The 20,670-nt window shown below is 38.0% G+C and overlaps 1 protein-coding gene across 2 annotated transcripts; it reads right to left on the bottom strand.

Moving 5' to 3' along the window:
- Positions 1-443: 443 nt before the first annotated feature.
- On the bottom strand, positions 444-19,224 carry LOC103697508 (lysM domain-containing GPI-anchored protein 1-like). 2 transcript variants are annotated; one of them, XM_008779380.5, is made up of 5 exons: positions 18,298-19,224; positions 1,355-1,472; positions 1,094-1,255; positions 987-1,018; positions 444-871 (listed from the first exon to the last, which is right to left on the bottom strand). In XM_008779380.5, exons 1-5 carry the CDS (start codon positions 18,956-18,958, stop codon positions 606-608), a joined length of 1,239 nt encoding a protein of 412 aa, XP_008777602.3. In that variant the 5' UTR covers positions 18,959-19,224; the 3' UTR covers positions 444-605. The 2 variants fall into 2 exon arrangements, with proteins under 2 accessions (XP_008777602.3, XP_088557348.1); XM_088701222.1 differs by lacking the exons at positions 444-871; positions 987-1,018 and having other exon boundaries at positions 1,090-1,255; positions 18,298-19,105.
- Between the last annotated feature and the right edge of the window lie 1,446 nt (positions 19,225-20,670).

Here is a 20,670-nt window from a genome sequence, read left to right as displayed (position 1 = left end):
AACTCAATAAGAAAAAAAAATAGATTATTTTTTGACTAATCTCAAGAAAGCCTATTTATAGCCTATCCAAAAGATGCAATAGTTCACGTAATGTTTTGAAAACGCCATATATTTTTTGAAACTTACATTCTCTTTCAAGAAAATCACAACTCTTCTATAAAAAAAAATCTCACAAAATAATATTTTTAAATATTTAAAACAACTAAGAGATAAAAAAAATAAAATTTTTTAATTAAAACTCCAATAATTCTGTCACACGGCAAATGTTTGACCGCCTGGACATGGATGGGTTGTTCCATGGAATCCCTGTTTATGGGTTTGTTCTTCCTTTTGCAAAAAGTAGTTCTTGTCTTCTGGGATGATGCATTTTGACAACTCCCCTGGACAAAAAGGTTCCTGGCTCCTCCCGGCCTTGGTATCATAACTATTCATTAGCACAAGGATTACAGCATAAGCATGTTAATGATTTCCTGATCAGCTCATGCAAACGAAGTCTAATAATAAAGGTCAAATACAACAAACAAGCCCAACAGGAAGAAAGTCAATCCAGCTAGAATGAAACTCAACAGTTCAGTACACATTTGATCAAAAAATTGCATCACCATTTACAGAAGGAAGTTGTGAACCTGACAAAAAATAAAAACTACTAGAATGTGCTTCAAGGGTTTAACGGTAGGAGCCTCCGACATACTCCCAGAAGGACCATTGGCAGGAGATCCACCAGGAAGTGTGAAAGTACCAGGCACTGAAGATTTTGGTGTCGTCAGAGCACCACCAGGTTGTGATTGCACTGGTGATGGTGATGGAGCAAGAAATGCATTATGGATCAGTGCTGATGGTGGTAGTATGATTGGAGGAAACTGATGTTGCCCTGAATCAGTTCATAGGGATTTAAATGTCAACAATTTGTATAATCCACACTTGATGGAGATTTATGTGCAATTGGGAAACACCAAAATTGAAATTAGTTAAGAGGCAAAACTTACCTGGGCATCGAGGCTGAAGAGACGTAGCTAGCCTGCAAGATAAACTCAGAACCTCAACAGCTTGTTTCATTGAATGCAAAAGGAGAAACAATTCCAGTAGCTCTTACATTGTCATAATGGTTCCATTCACAAAGCCACCATAAGAACAAGAAGTGACATTGCAACCAGCACTAGTGGGTTGGGCAGTAACATTTCCAAGCATCAGATTGCTGTTTCTACACTGCATGCTCGAACATGACACTGCCAATGAAGCTGGTGTGCAGTACAAACTGCAATAAAATTTAGAGCCTTACACGTTGAAGAAGAAAACAATTGAAAACAATATAAGAAGAAATAAAACATGTATAGTAAAGAAAGTCATTGATTACTTGAGATTTCCTGGTCCGCAACTGCATTGGACACAGTGACTAGCAGTGATTGCATAACTCCCATTTGCCACAACCAAGCCAAAATCTGATGCATACCTCGGGAACATTGAAGCACATGCTATAGCAAGAAGAAAAACACGACTCATACCATTAATGACAGAAGACTAAACTTTGAATAAACAACCTAGTAACAAAGCAACTAACTGGTCCTTGAACACACCCAAAGCCAGATTAAAGATAAAACTACAGAACCAGCAGAAATAGGATATAAACAAAAGCCAAAATAACCTAGTAGTTAGGTCAAACAGTAATCCATTGTTATGAACATGTATTATGTGATACTTTATACTACTGGTTAAAGTTCATCCACAATAATTTTCCAGAATTAAACTTTACTAAGATACATCATTACCTGAGAAAATGTCACTAACTCGTATGGTAAACTAAGTGTCCGATTAAAGTTTTAACATACACATTAACTAAGAAGATGGGGAGGATGAGCTACATACATGATGAGTCAAAATTCCATTGTTTGATGCGAATGGGTCTTTGGATGTGGTCAAGCAATTAATAATGACCGGACAAAGTAGTCAATCTAGTCTGTGCTGCTAGTGAGGCAAGGCTTATCATCATGGATCATGGAACCAGTCAATTCGAGGTGTGCCGAACCGAACCGGTCAGTTACCAACATGGTTCAACCATCCCTTTCGGTTCGGCACTTAAGAAAAGGCTTGATCGCCCTCTTCACCTTCATTCACCCCTTCCGCTGTGTCAAAACTCTAACTGAAGCCCCTCTGTCCCTAACTGGTCAATGACAATGCCATGCGACCTAAGTCGCTATCTCTCCCTTTCTCTCTTGATGGACCCAAGCCCCTCTCTCTTGGCTTCTTCATCTCCCTCCCTTTCTCTTGCCCTCTCCTCTCTCTCTCATCGGATCCAAGCGGACTGAGCCCCTTTGTATCTTGGCCTATCTCTTCGGTTAGAAGTATGCCCTAGAAGTCAATTTAGCAGACGCATTATATTCGTTCTAAGGCATGAAATTTATACTTGATCTTTTTATTAATTAATAAAATTGGGCATTTTGTTCATTCATGTTATTATGTGTCCATGAATCGTCCTAAGAATTAATAAGATAATAACACATTCTCAAGAGTTGAGAATTTAAGACATGTGTCATTAGGTAGTTAATTTTTAAACTGCTCCTGATCGATGGATCATCACGAAAGATGGTGATCGATCCGAGGAGATTAGTGCACAGATCACTTATCTAGATGAACAAGTCTTAAGTCCACAGTGTGGAGATACTGGAGTGATTGTGCAAGTACTTGTTAGAAAACAAGGGTACTGAGCTTGACTAAAGCAAGAAGTCACTTGGATGTCTATCCACTCGTCAGTGACTTACTTGATGCTGCAGTTATATGACTAATACTTAGACCTGCGATGTCTCACGGTAAAGTTGTAGTTTGACGAGCGCATAAACATGGGCCCTAAGGGTTCTTGTGGTGCAGATTGGCCGTAGTAGGTTTGCTGTCGGATTAGGATTGCATCTAAATGGGATCCATCGACCTTGATAGATTAAGAATGATCCTATGTAATTTATGAGACTAAATTCGAAAGACCTTGGCTAGGACAGTTCTAGAAAAAGAGTTTTTCAATCTCGAACTTGAGTCAAATAAAGTTGACATAAGACAGACGATGGGATTTGACGAGTTATCCATAACCTCCATTATACCGGGATCCACGATAAAGGTACTGTATCATACGCTAACTACACCTAGAGATTCATCCATTCAGTTCTGCTGGGTTGCCACTATATGCTGCTAGGTGTTACTAGTGAATTGTGAGACTCGAAGGCACTCACTTGGTGATCAGTGAACCCTAAGAGAAGAGTTGAAATTGTTTCAACCCATTGAAAAAAGTTTCAATGATATTATGATAGAGATCATAATATATCTCACTACCAGACAGAATAGAACCTACATGATCACACACATTAGAAGTTTTGATCGTTCCGACAGTTGGATTGCGATTTAGGATCACAATTGATCTTGATTGTCAATTTGATTGACAATTGGATTAACCCACTAAGAGTTAGTAAGTTAAAGAAGAAGAATTTGCAATTGGATTGCAATTTAATTGATTCAATTGGACCTGATTAAATTAGGCTTAACCTTATTGGATAAGGATGAAAAAGTCTAATCGATTAGAACCCCTTATTAAATAAGGAACTTAATTCATGAAGTCCAATTTGGATCCTAATTGGATTAGGATTCACATGAATCAAATTGGAGGAATTAAGTAACGTGCATTAATCAAGGAGTGATTTATCAACTCTACTACGCCGGAAATTTGCCCACTGTGTCCAGCCGAGACAAATTAACGCCGGAAAAACCTTAGCAACTCTACTACAGTGAAAGACCTCTAGACTTAATATTAGCTAACCTGGTCTTAGTGATTCCAACTTTAAGCTATTCATAGGAGGTAATCGATCAATTGGCCAGGTAAGCAGGTGGAAGGCTCCCCTTACTCAGAAAGTAAGGTTCTAATTAAGTAACCACCTTTAATGCTTTCCTAGACACCAATTAGATCAATTAATCAAATATGGCTAGCTCAATGTATCGTTCGCCCTCGACTGATTGAAGAGGTTTTAGGTCTCGATTAGGGTTTACATCTTATGTAAATATGAAACTCCTTTCATATGCTGTGTTTACATCTTATGTAAATGACATATTTGTTTAGGTTTACACCCTATGTAAATATGAAACCCTTTCATATGTTATGTATTTACATCTTATATAAATGACATATTAGTTTAGGTTTACATCTTATGTAAATGACCTAACCTATTTGGATTTTTATTTACATCTCATGTAAAGATTGCTTAACATATATATACATCTCATGTATACATTAATTTTCTTTTAAGCATAATCCTAAACAAAATTATCCTTTAATTGTCATAGATCCATGATTTGATCATATCTTTATGCATCTCATGCATATATCAATTTCCTTTTAAGCATAGGCATAAAAGGAAAATTATCTTTTTATAATCATGAATCTTTGATTTAATCTTATCACATGCATCTTATGCATATAATTTCAGATCTGAAAGTTCTAATTAAAGCATGCTATCAACTGAAATTCTGATCATGCAAGACATATTTTAATTATTGCAATCTCATTGTTAATTAAAAACATGCAAGATCGGAAAGAAAATAAAAATCTACATGCTGAAATCTGAAATTTCAGCACGCAGAAATTTCAGCAAGCATGTCTTAAATTCAGATCTAATTTAATCCTAATCAAGCCTATCAATTTTAATCTTAATCCCTTAAACGCGGCTCTGATACCACTGTCGGGTTGCCCCCGCACGCGTTGCGACGATTGCAGCGGAAAGACGCGCGAGGTTCGTTCATCTTATGAACGTCCTAGGGAACGTAGATTTTAAAAATTTTCTAAAATTCTCTAACTCATATTTATGAAATCTAAAGGGAAGATTAAAATTAAAGACTAGATTAATTTTTAGATCTACTACAATTCTTAATTGTAAAGGATTTATAAAGATCTAATCTTTATTTTTGAGCGGGTAGAACGTCACCGCTATCTGATGATCATTTGATTTTGGTTCGCTTGAAGCCGCACAAGCATTCGGCCTCTACAGATATCCACACGAGGTACGGATCGCTCCAAGATCTCACCGGGGTGCTAGCTCCCTTGCAGAGATCATCTTTGATAGCTAATTTCCTCTTTCTTCAATCAACCCTTTGACTGCTTTAAGAGGGAGGAAGAAGAAAAGGGCGCAACTCTTCTTTCTTGCTCACGCCTGGAAGGAGGAAGGGGGTGGGCGGCTGATTCTAGAGAATTTCCAATGCTTCTAATGCCTCACGCCTGGCCCCTTTTTATAAGCATCTCATGCCCATTCAAATAAGAAATAATCTCAATGATAAATCACTCCTTGATTGATCCCTTCAAAGTCTACCACATCCTTTACTTAATTCTATCACGCCCTACTTAAAAGGGATTGGAGAGAATCTAAGGGCTTAGCTTATGCTGCGTGGCAATCCGCGTGAAAGAGGAGCGGATGCCCTCCATGTGCCATGCAGGACCAAAGTAAGAAAGGAGGGGGACGCCCCCCTCCTTTCTCTAGGCGTGTGACAAGAAGGGGCAGACATCCCTCCTTTTCCCCCCTGTGTGGCCCGCATGAAGGATGGGACAATCCCATCCTTTCATGCTCAAATTTCCTAATCCAAATTAGGAAATATTTGGTCCCTCTTGATCAATTGAATTCTAATCCAATTAGAACCCAATGTGTCCTCCAATTTGATTCATGTGAATCCTAATCCAATTAGGATCCAAATTGGACTTCATAAATTAAGTTTCTTATCTAATAAGGAGTTCTAATTGATTATACTTTTCCATCCTTATCCAATAAGGTTAAGTCTAATTTAATTAGGTCCAATTGAATCAATTAAATTGCAATCCAATTGCAAATCCTTCTTCTTTAACCCACTAACTCTTAGTGGGTTAAACCAATTGTCAATCAAATTGACCATCAAGATCAATTGTGATTCTAAATCGCAATCCAACCGTCGGAATGATCAAAACCTCTAATGTGTGTGACCCCGTAAATTCTATTCTATCTGATAGTGAGATATATTATTATCTCTATCAAATATCATTGAAACTTCTTTCAATGGGTTGAAACAATTTCAACTCTTTTCTTAGAGTTCACTGATCACCAAATGAATGCCTTCGAGTCTCACAATCCACTAGTGACACCTAGCAGCATATAGTGGCAACCCAGCAGAATGAAATTGATGAACCTTTAGGTGCAGTTAGCGTATGATACAATACCTCTATCGTGGATCCCGACATGACGGAGGTTATAGATAACTCGTCAAATCCCATCGTCTGTCTTGTGTCAAATTTATTTGACTCAAGTTCGAGATTGGAACTCTTTTTTCCAGAACTGCCCTGGCCAAGATCTTCCGAACTTAGTCTCATAAATTACATAAAATTACTCTTAATCTATCAAGGTCGATAGATCCCATCTAGATGCAACCCTAATACGACAGCGAACCTACTGCGGCCAATCTGCACCACAAGGACCCTTAGGGCCCATGTTTATGTGCTCGTCAAAATACAGCTACCTCACCGTGATTAGTTGAGGCATCGCAGGTCTAAGTACTAGTCATACAACTACAGCATCAAGTCACTGACGAGTGGATAGATATCGAAGTGACTTCTTGCTTTGGTCACGCTCAGTATCCTTGTTCTCTAACAAGTACTTGCACAATCACTCCAGTGTCTCCAGACTATGGACTTAAAACTCGTCCATCTAGATAAGTGATCTGTGCACTGATCTCATCGGATCGATCACCGTCCTTCGTGGTGATCCATCGATCAGGAGCAGTTCAGGAATTAACTACCTAATGACATATCTTAAATTCTCAACTCTTGAGAATATATGTTATTATCTTATTAATTCCTAAGACGATTCATGGACACATAATAACATGAATGATCAAAATGCCCAATTTTATTAATTAATAAAAAGGTCAAGTACAAATTTCATGTCCCAGAACAATTACAATATGTCTGCCAATTGGCTTCCAGGGCATACTTCTAACAATTATAGCATAGATCTATCATATTAAGTAAAAGTTGATTTTGGGCACTTTACCAAATATAATAAAATGCTTAAAAATCTTGAAAAAAATAGATTTAGATGATAACACAAAAATTATAATGATGGATTTACAAAAAATCCTTAAAAACAAAGAAAAAAGTGAGTTAAGATAGCTGGGATGACAGGAGTAGATTTGAAAGACCAATAGTCAGAGAAGGCAAAAATTATTAACAAATAAATGACCAGAGAAGAAAATCTAGATGAATGGGGAAGGCAATTAGCACACAAAGAATGGAGTATTGGGAATAAAGACTGCAAAGGCTAGAGCAACCAGCATATATCTTGATGCTGGATTTAATATACAAAAATATAATGATGGATTTAATAAAAGCCAATAGATTTGAAATGACTAGAGAAGAAATTCAAGATGAATGAGAAAAGGCCATGACATGCAAAGAAATCGAGCACCAGGAATGAAGACTAAAAAGGGTAGACTAACAAGCATATATCTTGAGATAGGATGATGAAAACACAACAATAGTAACCGTAATTAGGGAACTCAAACTCTATTTGCCATAGCGATTTAACTTGCAAAGAAATGGAAGACTATTCTAGAAATGAAGCTGCTAGGACTAGAAAAGAACAAGAAGCTAGTAAGGCTACAGAAGAAACAGAAAAAAGACCAAAATGTAATCCTCTAGGATGTTGATGGAAAAGAACAGGATATAAGAATTATAGATCCAAAAGAACAAAGAAGATTCTTTTACAAGTCAGCAAATAGACTATAAGTCCCACCAAAATCAGAAATTAAACCATAAGCATTAAATTTATGTAGAGTACATTTACGCCTAAATTGTAAGAAACATGCAGCATGTGATAGATGCTTGAGCACAAGCTAATGACCTAGTGACAAAATATCCTAGTGATTGGGATAAAGAAACAACTTTCAGTATCTCAAAGGAACGTTAAGATTCAAATCCCGTGTGATGGAGCCATCCCAGATTTTTTGTGGAACCGGATGTGCCATGTCCCACCACTTGGCAGGTGGATATCCTGTCCCATCCCGGTCTCCATCCCATCTTGTCCCATTTAGATACTTGGGACTGTGCCTTGCCCCAACACTCATGAAGGTGGGATGCCCTGCAGTCCAACTAGGACTCAAATCCTTGTTAACAGGAAATGCTCAAAGTTTCTGGGTTTAAATAAATATAGTATAAGCCAAAAGAATAGATAAGCAAAAAAAATTAGAAGTTGCACCTTAGTTTGTAAATGAGTTTAAAAGAGAATTCTTAGGAGGAGAAGGTAAAAAAAAAAAGACCTTGACTACCTTGACTGGAATAAAGTATATAGAATTTGTCTAAATTATGTGCATGCAATGCGTTATTTTGATAATTTTGTGTGAATTTCAAGATTATTACTAACAACCTAAGGAAAAAAAATCCATGATTAGATGTAGATTATTTTCTCCCCGTTGATATCTGCCCACCTATGATATAATTTCTCCATGTTCCCATTTCCCCAAATATATTGGATCCGCCTGTTCATGAGCATTTGATGTCCAAAGCATTTAAGGATTCATGATTTATTCATGGATAGGCACAAATTTTTCGAATTATTCACAAGCCAATCACAAACTAATATATATTCACAAAATTATTCGGCTGGCTTTGATATCACAATTTATGCATGAATATTTAAAAATTAATGAACACTGCAACTATGCCTTTTATAAGTCAAATTTGCATCCTTTGATTATAGTTTTTCTATAATTATTGTATGGTTGTGTAAGAATATGACATGTTCGCCACTAGGGTTGTAAATGGGTCAAATTCGGGTCGAATCCATGCTGTATTCGCACCAGAACTTGATCAAAAAAAAAAAAAAATCATGTTTGGATTCGGATTCAGATCCATCAAAATGAGTAAGACCCTTGCTTCCAAACTCGACTAATATTCAAACTCGAGTTTATATTGAAGTGTTTAAGTTCAATTTAGCATATGATTTTAGTGGGCCAACCAGCCAATGGTTAGCAATTTCCAAAGTTGAAAGGCCTCATCCTAATGGTCCTCTATATATGGTGAACTGGCTGCAGATTAGATGGCAAAGGAGCATGATACGGGGAAGTGAATGACTGAATTTGTAAAATAGTTTGATAACTTTTGAAACGGATTTCAATCTATATTTATTTTTAGTTTAATTAAAATATAATCAAAATCTAAACATCGGCTGGAATTTTGGAACTATGCGAGAGTTAGGAGAGCATGCATGAAAAAGGCGTAGCTCCAAACATGAAAAGGAATTAACACAAGTCATGTAGCCATTTATCTTTATATTCCTATATTTATATGTACTATATATAGTTTGTGTATATGTGTCCAAATTATTGGGTTTACATGTTTGAATATTGCTACATCAAAGTTCAAGCCAATAAGAAATGCGATCCTATATAGAGAATTCAACTTCGACCTCATAAAATTATCAAAAACTTGATTTGGATTCACACCTGATTATTATAGAATAATCAGGTCACTTTATTGAGTTATTGGGAACATTTAAACCCCCTATTTGCTACACATCTCATTTTGTGAAACATGTACCAACTAGGTTTAAAGACTCTTCGTTTTGATACCTCACTCCTTGCACTTTAAGTTTCCAAATCACCTAATATAGATTGATTGTGCAGTTTCAACTTTTATCTCCCTTTGCACATCTAATATGTCATTTTTTTTTTGTCGATCACTTCGTAACTCACTTTTCATCGCATAACCTTCATCCTCCATTCCCTTTTGAGCCTTAATCTCTTGCCCCTAACTCACATATTTTAATAGTGGTCTATTAGCCTTACAGAACTTCCAGCTATTTACTTTGCACCCTTTTTTTCATGCCTTGATTAAGGCTTGTGTTCCATGAAACAGCTTTGAATAGTATTAGCATCATCATCCAGTCTAGACGTTATGTTTAACCTCAAGGCTTTACTTACTAGTTCATCCTATTCATGGAGTTCATTGATGCTTAAATTTCATTTTCTTTTCCCTTTCTTTTTTAACCATTCATCACTTTTTTACCTTCCTCAAATACAATCTCGACCTGGGACACTATCCACCATTATAATACTAGTCACTATTTTGGCACAAAAGTTGATCTGATCAAGAAGGAGGAAGTTTCATCCTCCTGCTCAACTCAAATATTTAGAATGGAATAATAAAGAATAGGAGAATTGGCAAAAGTAAGGTCTAGTTCCCCTTTCTTTCATTAAAGATTAATGAAATCAAGTTTATAAAGCTTCTATTTTAACTAGTGAGATTCATCCTCACACAATGGATTCCTAATCTAGTTTAACGAGATTACAGTTTTTCCAAAATAGCCAGCACTAGTGAAAATAATTATAAAAAAGCTATACTCCTATTGGAGCTTGATCATGATTTCTACATCAACTTTATCTTAATTCTTCCTAGATTGAGAGAGATGCTGGATCAAAGCATTTCCAAGAAGAGAATTGTACTTTGATTGGCCTATTTCAAGGCCCAAACAACGTCACCGGTGTATCTGTCAAACACCTTTAGGGTGGGCCCATCTTCATGGTACTAGATAGTTTCATTTTGGTACCTGGCCCACTCAAGACGAACATTGGATGAGAAAATTATGACCTTTGAATGTTAAGGTACGCAATCAGATCCTAGATGTGGCAAATCTTGCTGCCAGATCTTGTCCATACCTACTCCTATAGCCAAAATGGTTCCCAACAGGTCTGCTGATTCGTCTTAGAATAGATGTTCATGGAACAAATTTTATTATATTTCATTATTATGTACAGCTATAATTAAACTTCATTAAAGGAAAATAATAAGCAATGAAAGTGAAATACAGCACGTTGTCTACAAAGTAGAATACATTATCATAGTGATGATATCACATTCTACTTCGTGAATGAAAACGTCAATCAATGACCACAATAAGCATTACGAATGCCACTATAACATTTGTAATGCACATATATGCTTGCCACATTACATGGTTGTTACATAATTTATACTATCAATACTATCATCTTAAGTTTACCGAATGATGTTTCTACAACATCACCTCATCACACCAAACCCTATTAGTCAGCAATTTTGTTAGCTCCAGCAACTTCAAATTGACATCTCCCATCACGATCCACATTGGTTAGTAATTATACATATGGAAGGCTCTCATTCCAATGATTCTCGATGACTAAGAAGTTCTAGTACTCATGCTCCCTATAGAGGATGGAGCCACCTGCAATAGTGTTTATTTGGTAGCTTTTTCCAATAAGTATCATTTCAGCTACAAATCCTACTCCTTGTTGGTTTTCGTTTATTCCATCTTAACTACCTGCATTGTCATCAATGACCAAACCTTCCTATAATCAATATTTAGTCGTTTTGGGATGTTGCTATACTAGTGCTTTCTCATCCATGGTCACATCCTAGCTATCATCTTGGCCCACACCTTGGACATTCCTTATTGACTTGTAGATATACTACTGATTCAATGCTGCTTCCACACTTCTTTTTTCACCTGAAAAGTCCTAGCTCTTCCTACACCATCCACAGATTATCTATTTATTAGATTTTCTGTTGTACTTTTGACAAAGCTATGGTGTATAATCCACTTTAGGTTCAAGGGAGAGATATGGAGAGGAGGTGAAAAGTATCCATATGCATTACAACATTTATATGTTGAATATAAGGCTGCAAATGGGTTGGGTTGGCCCGTGACCCAACCCAACCCGACCCGCTTAGACCCGACCCGACCCGTGCGGCCAAGTCGGGTCCTAAAATTGGACCTATTCCATTTTCCAGGTCGAGTCTGGGTTTAGTGAATTCAGACCCGACTTGAATCCGATTCATTTGAAATTTGGATCATTTGCGATTTTCAATCCTACGACCCGCCTCGACCTGAATCCTTAAAATTATTTGGGCTCGTGGGCTGTAGTCCGCGGGGGTGCAAACAAGTTCTGTTATGGCCCGGCCCAAGCTCTATATTCCTGTGAAAATTAAAATCGCGCTCAGGCCTCAGAGAGTCAGAGGGCCCATGATAAAGCGAAAACAGTCATCTTGGGCATCCTGTGAAAATTGAAATCGCGCTCATGACACATCACCAGGATGAACCAATTCTGACACCTTTTCAATTCTAGACCCATCAATTCCTTGTGGAAAGACTTTAGAAGTTAAGATAACTGTTTTCATAATTTTCAGTTATGACTGGCCCACGGCTAACCATCAAATAGTTGTCAGAATGTTTGATATTCACAACTAGTGGATAAAGGAAAGAGCCCCTTCAAATTCATATAACATGATGTACAATCAACAGGAAATTTTGCAGATGTCTAAATACAGTATGTGTTGGTTAATTATCGTAGATGTATTTATCGCGGGAACCATGATCAAGTGTCTTACTTGCTGACTTATCACTGTTAAATGGGCGGGTGCTGGTAAAATATGCAGTTGAAGAAACAAAGATATTTCCTTGTCACCTTGTTCTTCAGATTTACCAACGCTAAATGATTTTCTGTTCCACCAGAGACAAGCTCATAGCCTTTCTCAACCAAGCACTACAAGAACATATCACTTCCCTAGTTAGATATAAGCTTGAAAGATAATTAAATTGCATTCTCAATATGAACTCTGACAGTTAAGCAAATGTCATGCGCATGAAAAAAAAATCCTTTCTAGATATAAGTCAAGGTTGTTGTCAAATTTAGTTCTGAACTTAAATTTATCAAGCGAAACATCCCTAGCATGAATGACAGCCAAGCTATCATGAGTCACATGCAGGAACCATGACAATTAACTAAAGTTCTAGAGGTGAAAACTTGAAATGAAGGTTAGAAATTAATGAAAAATGGCAGCTATACCTGAGAAAATTTTGCACAATTATTTTCACAGGATAATCTTAACTGAATTCAAACCCAACAAGGACCCAAACCTTTTGGATTACGTCCGGGTTATACATGGACCCGACCCGACCCGAATGACCCATTGGGTCAAAAATTATAGCCGTGGACCCGAACCGACCCAATCTGATCTTCTATTGGGTTGGGTCTGAGTCCAAAATTAGGACCCAAACAAGAAACTGGGTTGGGTTGGAGTCACTCATGACCCAATCCAACCCGACCCATTTGCACCCTTAGTTGAATATGATGTCTAAGGTTTGGCTAAACCACCCCAAACTGTCTGATTTAGGGTGTACCAACCTATACCGATCGGCTACTGAGTCAGTTCAGGTTGTTAGCTCAGTAAAAGCCTCGAGCCAGCCTGAATCGACCCGAACCGAGCAAAACTACCCAGTTCCACTCAGTTCAGGGTAGTTCAAGGCCTGTATCGTCCCAATAAGTGGTGGGGAGGCCTTTTTTCCCTCCTTTCCTTTTTTCGATTTTCAAGGAGAAGAGAAGAAAGGTGTAATTTTGTGTCAAAGGGTCAAAAAAATGAAAGAGAAAGACATGAGATAACATAAATCAAACAATCTATGACACAGTTTGAAAAAAAATAGTCGTGACAACAAATATACCTTTAATAGGAATGACTAATCAAATATTCAAAAAAACTAAATACTTGGGATAAATCATGATTGTCATGGTTTACACTTCTCCTAAATAATGATCATATAGAGATCCCCATTTTCTACAGTCCAAGATAAACTTGTACCATATATATGAGTTCTTCATGTCAACCAGAAGATTCCATAGGTCTTTGGAGTCACTGAAATCTAAACAGTGCTAATTCAGAGTTTTTGATGTAAGATAAAGTTCAAATTATTCCTCACTGTCAGTCCAATACAACTATTAATCAATAAGGTCTGCTCAGCCGGTAAAGTACTTGAAATTCCAAATACCATTGCCAACCAAAAGCAAACAAGTAAATGGACAACAATGACCAGAAAAAAAACAATGATATTGCACGAACCCCGAACTCCAATTTATCCAATTAATTTCTTCCTAAATCTATTGATGACAGCATTCCAATTAAACCTCTTAAGACTATAACCTTTTCTTCTGCTGGAAGCTCTTAAAGTCTATCATCTGTCACCTGTAAGACAATATTACAAGTGAAGAAATGCTATTATTTCATCACAAGGAAAGATCAACTTCCCAAACTTACTCATATCCAGAACATGATTTATTTTGGGGTATGGTAGCAGCTTAATGTAAACCAAAGATAAAAAAGCTCTAGGTTAGACAATTATTCCACAGTTATTTTCCCGCCCCCACTCCCAAAAAAAAAAAGCATAAGTTATGCTGAGAAAATACTTATTTAACTGTAGCGACTCATGATTATCCATTCTAAAGTAGTAGGCTATTTATTACAACTAGCTTATAATAATTTTGACAATTATAAATAGGGAAGAAAACATAGAATTACCCTATTGTAAACTTAAATTAGAAGAAAAGAAACAAATAAGAGATCATGTAACATGAGGGGAAAGGAAAAACAGCAATCTTCAGGTTGAATTCTGAAAGGAACCATGAACTTTGCTAGTCAGATAAAAGAACAACTACTTCACACTATCATTTCTCACTAAAGTTACATTCAAAAACCACAAGAAGTATGTTTCCCTGATGATTTAAGGATATAATTGATAAACATGTCTAGTTAAGAACTAATAACGATAATCACCCCTTGCTAAAACATGCACTCATCTTTGTAACATCTCTCCAATCATGCTTTTAGGTCCAGATTACGTATTTCTTGTGGAAATTTTGCATACTCCATCTAGAAGATTAATCTTGCAGGGCTGCTTCATGAGACTTTCTCCCCCCTCTTTTTTACAAAACTATGTGTGTCCAATCACCATCTTGCATTTGTCAGCTCCAACAAGAGTTTTCTAGAAAGCCATGGCTTCGGCTTTTTCCAGACAACCAAAATCAAAGAATACCAAGAGGAACTTTCCAAGCAACGAATCATTCCCATACCACTGCATATTATCGTTTGTCTTATTTTCACTTCTCTAAAGTTCTTGAAAGATCCTCTACCTCACTATCAAAAGAAAATTTGTTGACGAAGGCCAAGAATCAGTATTGTCCTAAGTCATATTGAACTGTATGTCTTTTCTTTAACAAACCATATCTCTTTTCTCTCTACCATTTACAGCTAAGTTCAAATCCTATTCGACCACCAATCTTCCTTTACTTGTTTTTCGATTAAGAGGGACACCAATCAAGAAGAGAAAGAAAAAAGAAGATTCTTTTGTAATGCAACTCACTTTAAAACTTAGTGTTCCAATACACATCAACAAAAAAACTGTAGTGTTAACCTCACTCGATTCTTCTCAAATGATTAAATTTTGGATCTCAATTAAATAAATCCATATCTCTTTTCTCTAAAAGGGATATAATTGTATAATTTTTGGGTCTGTTGGGATGACAGATTACGTTATCTGGAGATATGATCCCCTTCTCTTTAAGGTGTGTTTAAATGCCAGAAGATCTCACTGGTCCAATAAGATCTTCCCAGCCTACAGATCTTCTGAAAAATAAGATGAAAGTGCAGCAGCTTAGAGACATGGGACTCTGACTTATCCTTAGATTTCAGAGATAGGTAATCAATTTTGAAAGGTGATTTATCCTATCCTACAAACCAGAGATTAGTTGTGTCCACATGAAGCTCATCTGCTTAAATTGCTCCACCTTCCTTCCCATTTCCCATCGCAACCATTAGAAGAAAACCCTGCCAGCAAGATCTCAACAGTCCCGGCATCCAAACAGGTAAAATTTCTTGTAAAGTACCAACGGGATTGTATGTGGCAGTATGCATCGGAATCTAGTAATTGCATATAATTAATTCAGTTGGAAAGCTGATTTTCCTTACAATTTAGGGATAATGGAATCTATGGTCCCTTCCATCCTTAAACTACTTTAACTTCTCTTCTTTCCCAGGTTTTCTCGAAAAGAGGCAATCTTAATACTAGACATGATCCTCCAGCATCCAAACGGACCCTTATATTCACTCATAACCCATTTCCATTGAAACATTTATTCACAATCAAATCGCCAAGGAAATTAGATTTTTCTATTCACATTCAAAGCAGAATTCCAGTAGCACAATTTCTTCAAATTATTTTCTACTGGCAGCAGTAACTTATATAAAACAGGCTTAGAGCAATATCCTTGATGTATCCCTCAACATGAGGCACCTAGAATCAAAATAACAATGGTTGGGAATCTGTCTATTTAATTGAACCATTGATGGTCAGAGATGGTCAAGGAATGATTCTTCACCATTTTAATCATTGAATATCGTCAAGTGTTCATAGTCAACATTTGAGTTTTTGGTTTTCTTTTAAAAGATTAACTGTAGTATAAACCTAGGCAATCTAAAACTGACACTCCAGGTACCACACCCAATCCCTATGTAACTAGTTTCTTGTATCAAATTAACATGTCAAATGCCAATGTTTGGTCTGAAGAGTATGTAGGCTTGTTCTGGAAATATAATTATTAGAGAAGGTTTCCTCTTAACGATTCTATAATCTTGGCCCCAAAGCAATTCTACTATAGGCCCCACAGGTTCCAAGAAAATCAAAATTTGAAGCTTAGATCCCTTTATAGTGCTTACAGCTTTCCAAAATGAGTTCACAGACTTGGCCTCTTGTATGCAACCAGCACAGGCTCCATCTTGGTGTAAGATAGAAAGGGAAGAATCTAGGCGCATACGTTCAAAATCTACGCATGAATAAGTGCAATCCTCACACCAGAAAAACCCAGCCTGATCTGATTAATGCTGCCCAATTTAAAGACCACTAGCTGGGCCTAGAATCTAAAGCAAGAAGGTTCATATCAGATCAATCCAACACAATCTACCCTTCACAGGAATCATCTGCTGGATTAACTTTACAATAGTGGCCAAAGGCAGTTCTGATCCCCTTGTCCAAAGCTGGCCTGAACTCATCCCCCACAAGCCACTTAGCCTCTATTACTTCTTATAGCTCGATTATCAACAGCCTAAAGAGATATCAATACTTAGGACCCTACACAAGTCAACTTGTGTCCAATACATCCACTGTAGCCTAACAAGCACCATATTCCCAAGTACAAACCTTATACAAGACTTCAACTTGGATTCTACTTTTTCCCAGTCTTTGTTAATTCAAATCTTAGCAATATCATACAAGTAACCATGAATTCTAATAATATAAGGGACCTACAACTTAGAAAGACATCTCTCATATACCACATTTTGTATGAGAAATGCAATTTTCCTCCCTTCAGGTGGTGAAATTTTGCTCTCAATCCTGGAGTAGATTCTTCATCAACAACCATGGTGGATTTCACAGGAAATCAACATGGACTTGGTGGATTCCAAAGCAAATGTGCAACTTTCAAGAGACTCAGTGGATCCCAATAATCTTTGGTAGTGAACCTACCATAGTCCCTTAATTGAACTTACCTTAGTTATAATAGTTTAACTTTGTTGCCAGTTATTCTACTTTGTTACCCTGATCTCACAAGAAGAATCCACATCCAACCCCCAACAACAAAGCTTGTAAAGAAAGGCAACACCAACTTCTTTCTAGTGTTGATTAAGAATTCATGCAAAAAAGATATACATGATCTGATGCATGAAGTATAAAACATCATAATTATGATTTCAACACATAAATTCACATCTAGTTTTTGGACATTTTACTGTCCAATGTTCTGAAGACGGAAATAAGCTCTTTTAGCTAAAGCACAATATAGATTGCTAAATTTTTACCCGTCATGGTGATCAATACCTCTTTAACATCAAGAGAACTATAGAAATCTTAATCTATTATTTCAAGTGATGTGGTATTACTGGCATGTTCTTTTCAAAGTTTGAGTAACCACATGCCTCCATGATCCCTTTAATTAGATAGCGCCTAAGTGCAAGATTCGGAAAATTACTAATTTATAAGCAAAAATCCTGAGATATTTGGACCAACTCCAACTCCCACTCCCATAATCATTTAAGCTGGAAGTTCCCTCCCAATAAGATTTGCAAAATGAAATTTTCCACATTGAACAGGCACAAGAAAGTATTCCTCTTCCACAGGCCACGTGTCAGTAGTAGACTATGCACTGTTCTAAAGCATTAATTGAATTCCAAGCAAGCCTATAAACATTTTGGCAAAAAAGTGGAAACAACACCTCGGACCACACTATACCTTAATTGAAACTAGCAGCATTGAAGACATTGTAAGCTTCTATAGGAACTAGCACTTCTAAATCACAATCCTGCCTCATAGAAGCAGCATCATTATCCGCAAGAACCAGTTAAAGCTACATACTCCTAGCAATGATGGTGTTTTTTTGTTTTTTAATTTCTACCTGGCAACGGAATGGCGATTATATCACCAGGCCTGATCGCAGGGTTTCCCATAGCATTGACATTCATGATATCGGTGACCGTCGTCGAGTAGTGGGCGGCAATGGCAGTCACAGTGTCACCAGCCTTGACAACATACGAGAGGTAGATGGCAGGGAGGTTGTTGTCGGTGGAGTTGAAGCAGGTGCAGGGAAGGGGGATGAGGAGAGACTGGCCGATGTCGAGGGCAGACGGGTCGGAGATGCTGTTGGCCTCACGGATCTGGTCGGGCGAGGCAAGGCCGGCGAAAATGGAGGTGGCGATGGAGGTGAGGGTGTCGGCAGGGCGGGTCTTGTAGCGGGTGGAGATGGATTTGCGGATGCCGTCGGAGCAGGAGCAGAGGGTGGGGATGCGGAGGAAGAGACCGGCGGGGAGGATGTGGTTCTCGACATCGGGTACAGAGATGTCGATGGCGTTGGTTGTGAGGACCGCGATGGGGTCGGCCTGGAAGAGGGCGGCCACCTCGGAGACCTTGAGGTCAGCGTAGAGGGTGTAGCCGAGGAGAGCTGGGCAGGAGTCGGAGCCGGTGCATGGCTCGATGGTGGACTTGGGAACGGAGAGAAGTGGGAGCGAAAGGAGGTGAAGGACTAAAAGGAGGAGAAGGAAGAAGGGAGGCCTCTCCATTGGGGATCACCAAGTAGGAATGGAGAGAGGAGGGTTAGGGTTTTGGGTGGGTTAGTTTGGGGTTGGAGTTTGGCTTTTGCTACACTCTCTTTAGACTCTGGATTCTCTGCTTCGCAGTTTGTGCCAGAGAAAAGGGAAGTGGGGGAGAGGGAGGAGAGAGAGAGCGAGGAGGGAAGAGAGTTTAGCGAGAGGAAAGTGGGACCGAGAGAGAGTCCGTGGACAGACGAGTCAGAGGATGTTTTTGGCGACGGGTGTATCTTTCGCACGGAAGAATGGTTAACCTTCCTTCGCGCGAAATCACCGTTGGATCATCAGCTGCCTGCTTTGAGAGCTGCACCAAAAAGGAAAGATGGAATAAAACTGCCCTGCGATCTGTTCGGTGGGTGATCCAACGGTGATTGCGCGCGAAGGGAGGTTAATCATTGTTTCCTGGTAAATATACAACCTCGTCCATTTTTTGTGTTTTTTGATAGATGACTCTGCATTGTTTTGATTTGAGTACGAGCATCCGAGAGTGAAGATCGTTGGGCGGGTGTAAATGTTAGAAATATGGGAGCATGCGTATCGGACTGGATCCTGTGAGAGGGGCCGGCGGGTTTTATATGGAGTGGCCGGGGAGTGGAGTCCAGCGTTTCGGCAGCTAGATTTTGCAGCCAGTCATTTGCTGGCACGAGTCCAACAGGCGCGGACGGGAACGCTGCTTGCGGTTTTCGAGCATGCAAGGGGATTGGGAGCCTGTGGAGGCGGAAGAGGGGTTTTTTTTCGGTAGAAAGAGGAGATCTAGCTTGATTATAAATAAAAAGTATTGCAGAGAGTAGATTACAGCACATATGGCTAAGAACTAAAAAAAACACCAAAGACGGAAAATACAGCCCTAAAACTCAAAAAGTATAACCGCCCCACCCAAGGTTTGACAATAACAGTCATTATAAATGTTGAATTTCAGGTCGCAAGCCGAAAGTTGCGGCAATCACCACACACTTATAGAAAACTTTTTTCATGAGCTTGCAAGGCATTCCAACATGATATTATAGATATGCAGCAAAACAGTTTAACTAATAATATACAATTTTTATTTCTTTAATTAACTCAACTTATAATGTCTCATAATTCTAACATTAGTCTAAAGTAATACATCAATTTAAATAAACTTTAATCTAAAATAACTTGTGCCACAGTTCTTCTAGTCACTCTCCAATATTGAAAAATCCTAGTAGGCTAGTTTTTTGAATCTGTAAAAAAATAAAAAATCGTATAATGAGCTAGACAGCCCAATAAGCAATGAACACTTTAGCTAGATAAATCAAGCAATAAAATAATAATAATATACTAAAATTAAGCATGTAAAATGCATCGATTCAAAGACAAATCGATATGCTATCCATTCACTTCAAATTTTGAATCTTGTTAATAAATCAATTATGTTTTAAATTATCAAGTTTATCTCGACAACCATAAGCTATGACCACATTTATACTCTGTAGCTAGGCTAGAATATAAGCTCATCAAGGTGCCAACGTATAACTTCCATTGGCAGGATATCGATATACCAATGTATAATCCCCACTAGCAGTGTATCGATGTGCCAATATATAACTACCACTAGCAGGATGTCGATATGCCAACGTATAACCCTCGCTGGCAGGGTGGTGATATGTCAGCAAATAACCTCTACTAGTAAAGTATCAATATACCAGCGAATAACCCCCACT

Source organism: Phoenix dactylifera, chromosome 7, assembly GCF_051530095.1.
Source record: "Phoenix dactylifera cultivar Ajwa chromosome 7, Ajwa_hap1_PhDact_Kaust_v1.1, whole genome shotgun sequence".
Classification (NCBI taxonomy): domain Eukaryota; kingdom Viridiplantae; phylum Streptophyta; class Magnoliopsida; order Arecales; family Arecaceae; genus Phoenix; species Phoenix dactylifera.
Note: the sequence above shows the minus strand (reverse complement) of the source record. Positions and strands in the feature narration are given on the sequence as shown.

Bases quoted from the DNA above. Each gene is read 5' to 3' on its own strand.
- LOC103697508 (XM_008779380.5), bottom strand. From the start codon at position 18,958: ATGGAGAGGCCTCCCTTCTTCCTTCTCCTCCTTTTAGTCCTTCACCTC. The intron at 1,256-1,354 runs GTAATCAATGAC...ATTTTATTGCAG, and splicing joins TGCGGACCAGGAAATCTCAA to TTTGTACTGCACACCAGCTT. The intron at 1,019-1,093 runs GTAAGAGCTACT...TTTATCTTGCAG, and splicing joins AATGGAACCATTATGACAAT to GCTAGCTACGTCTCTTCAGC.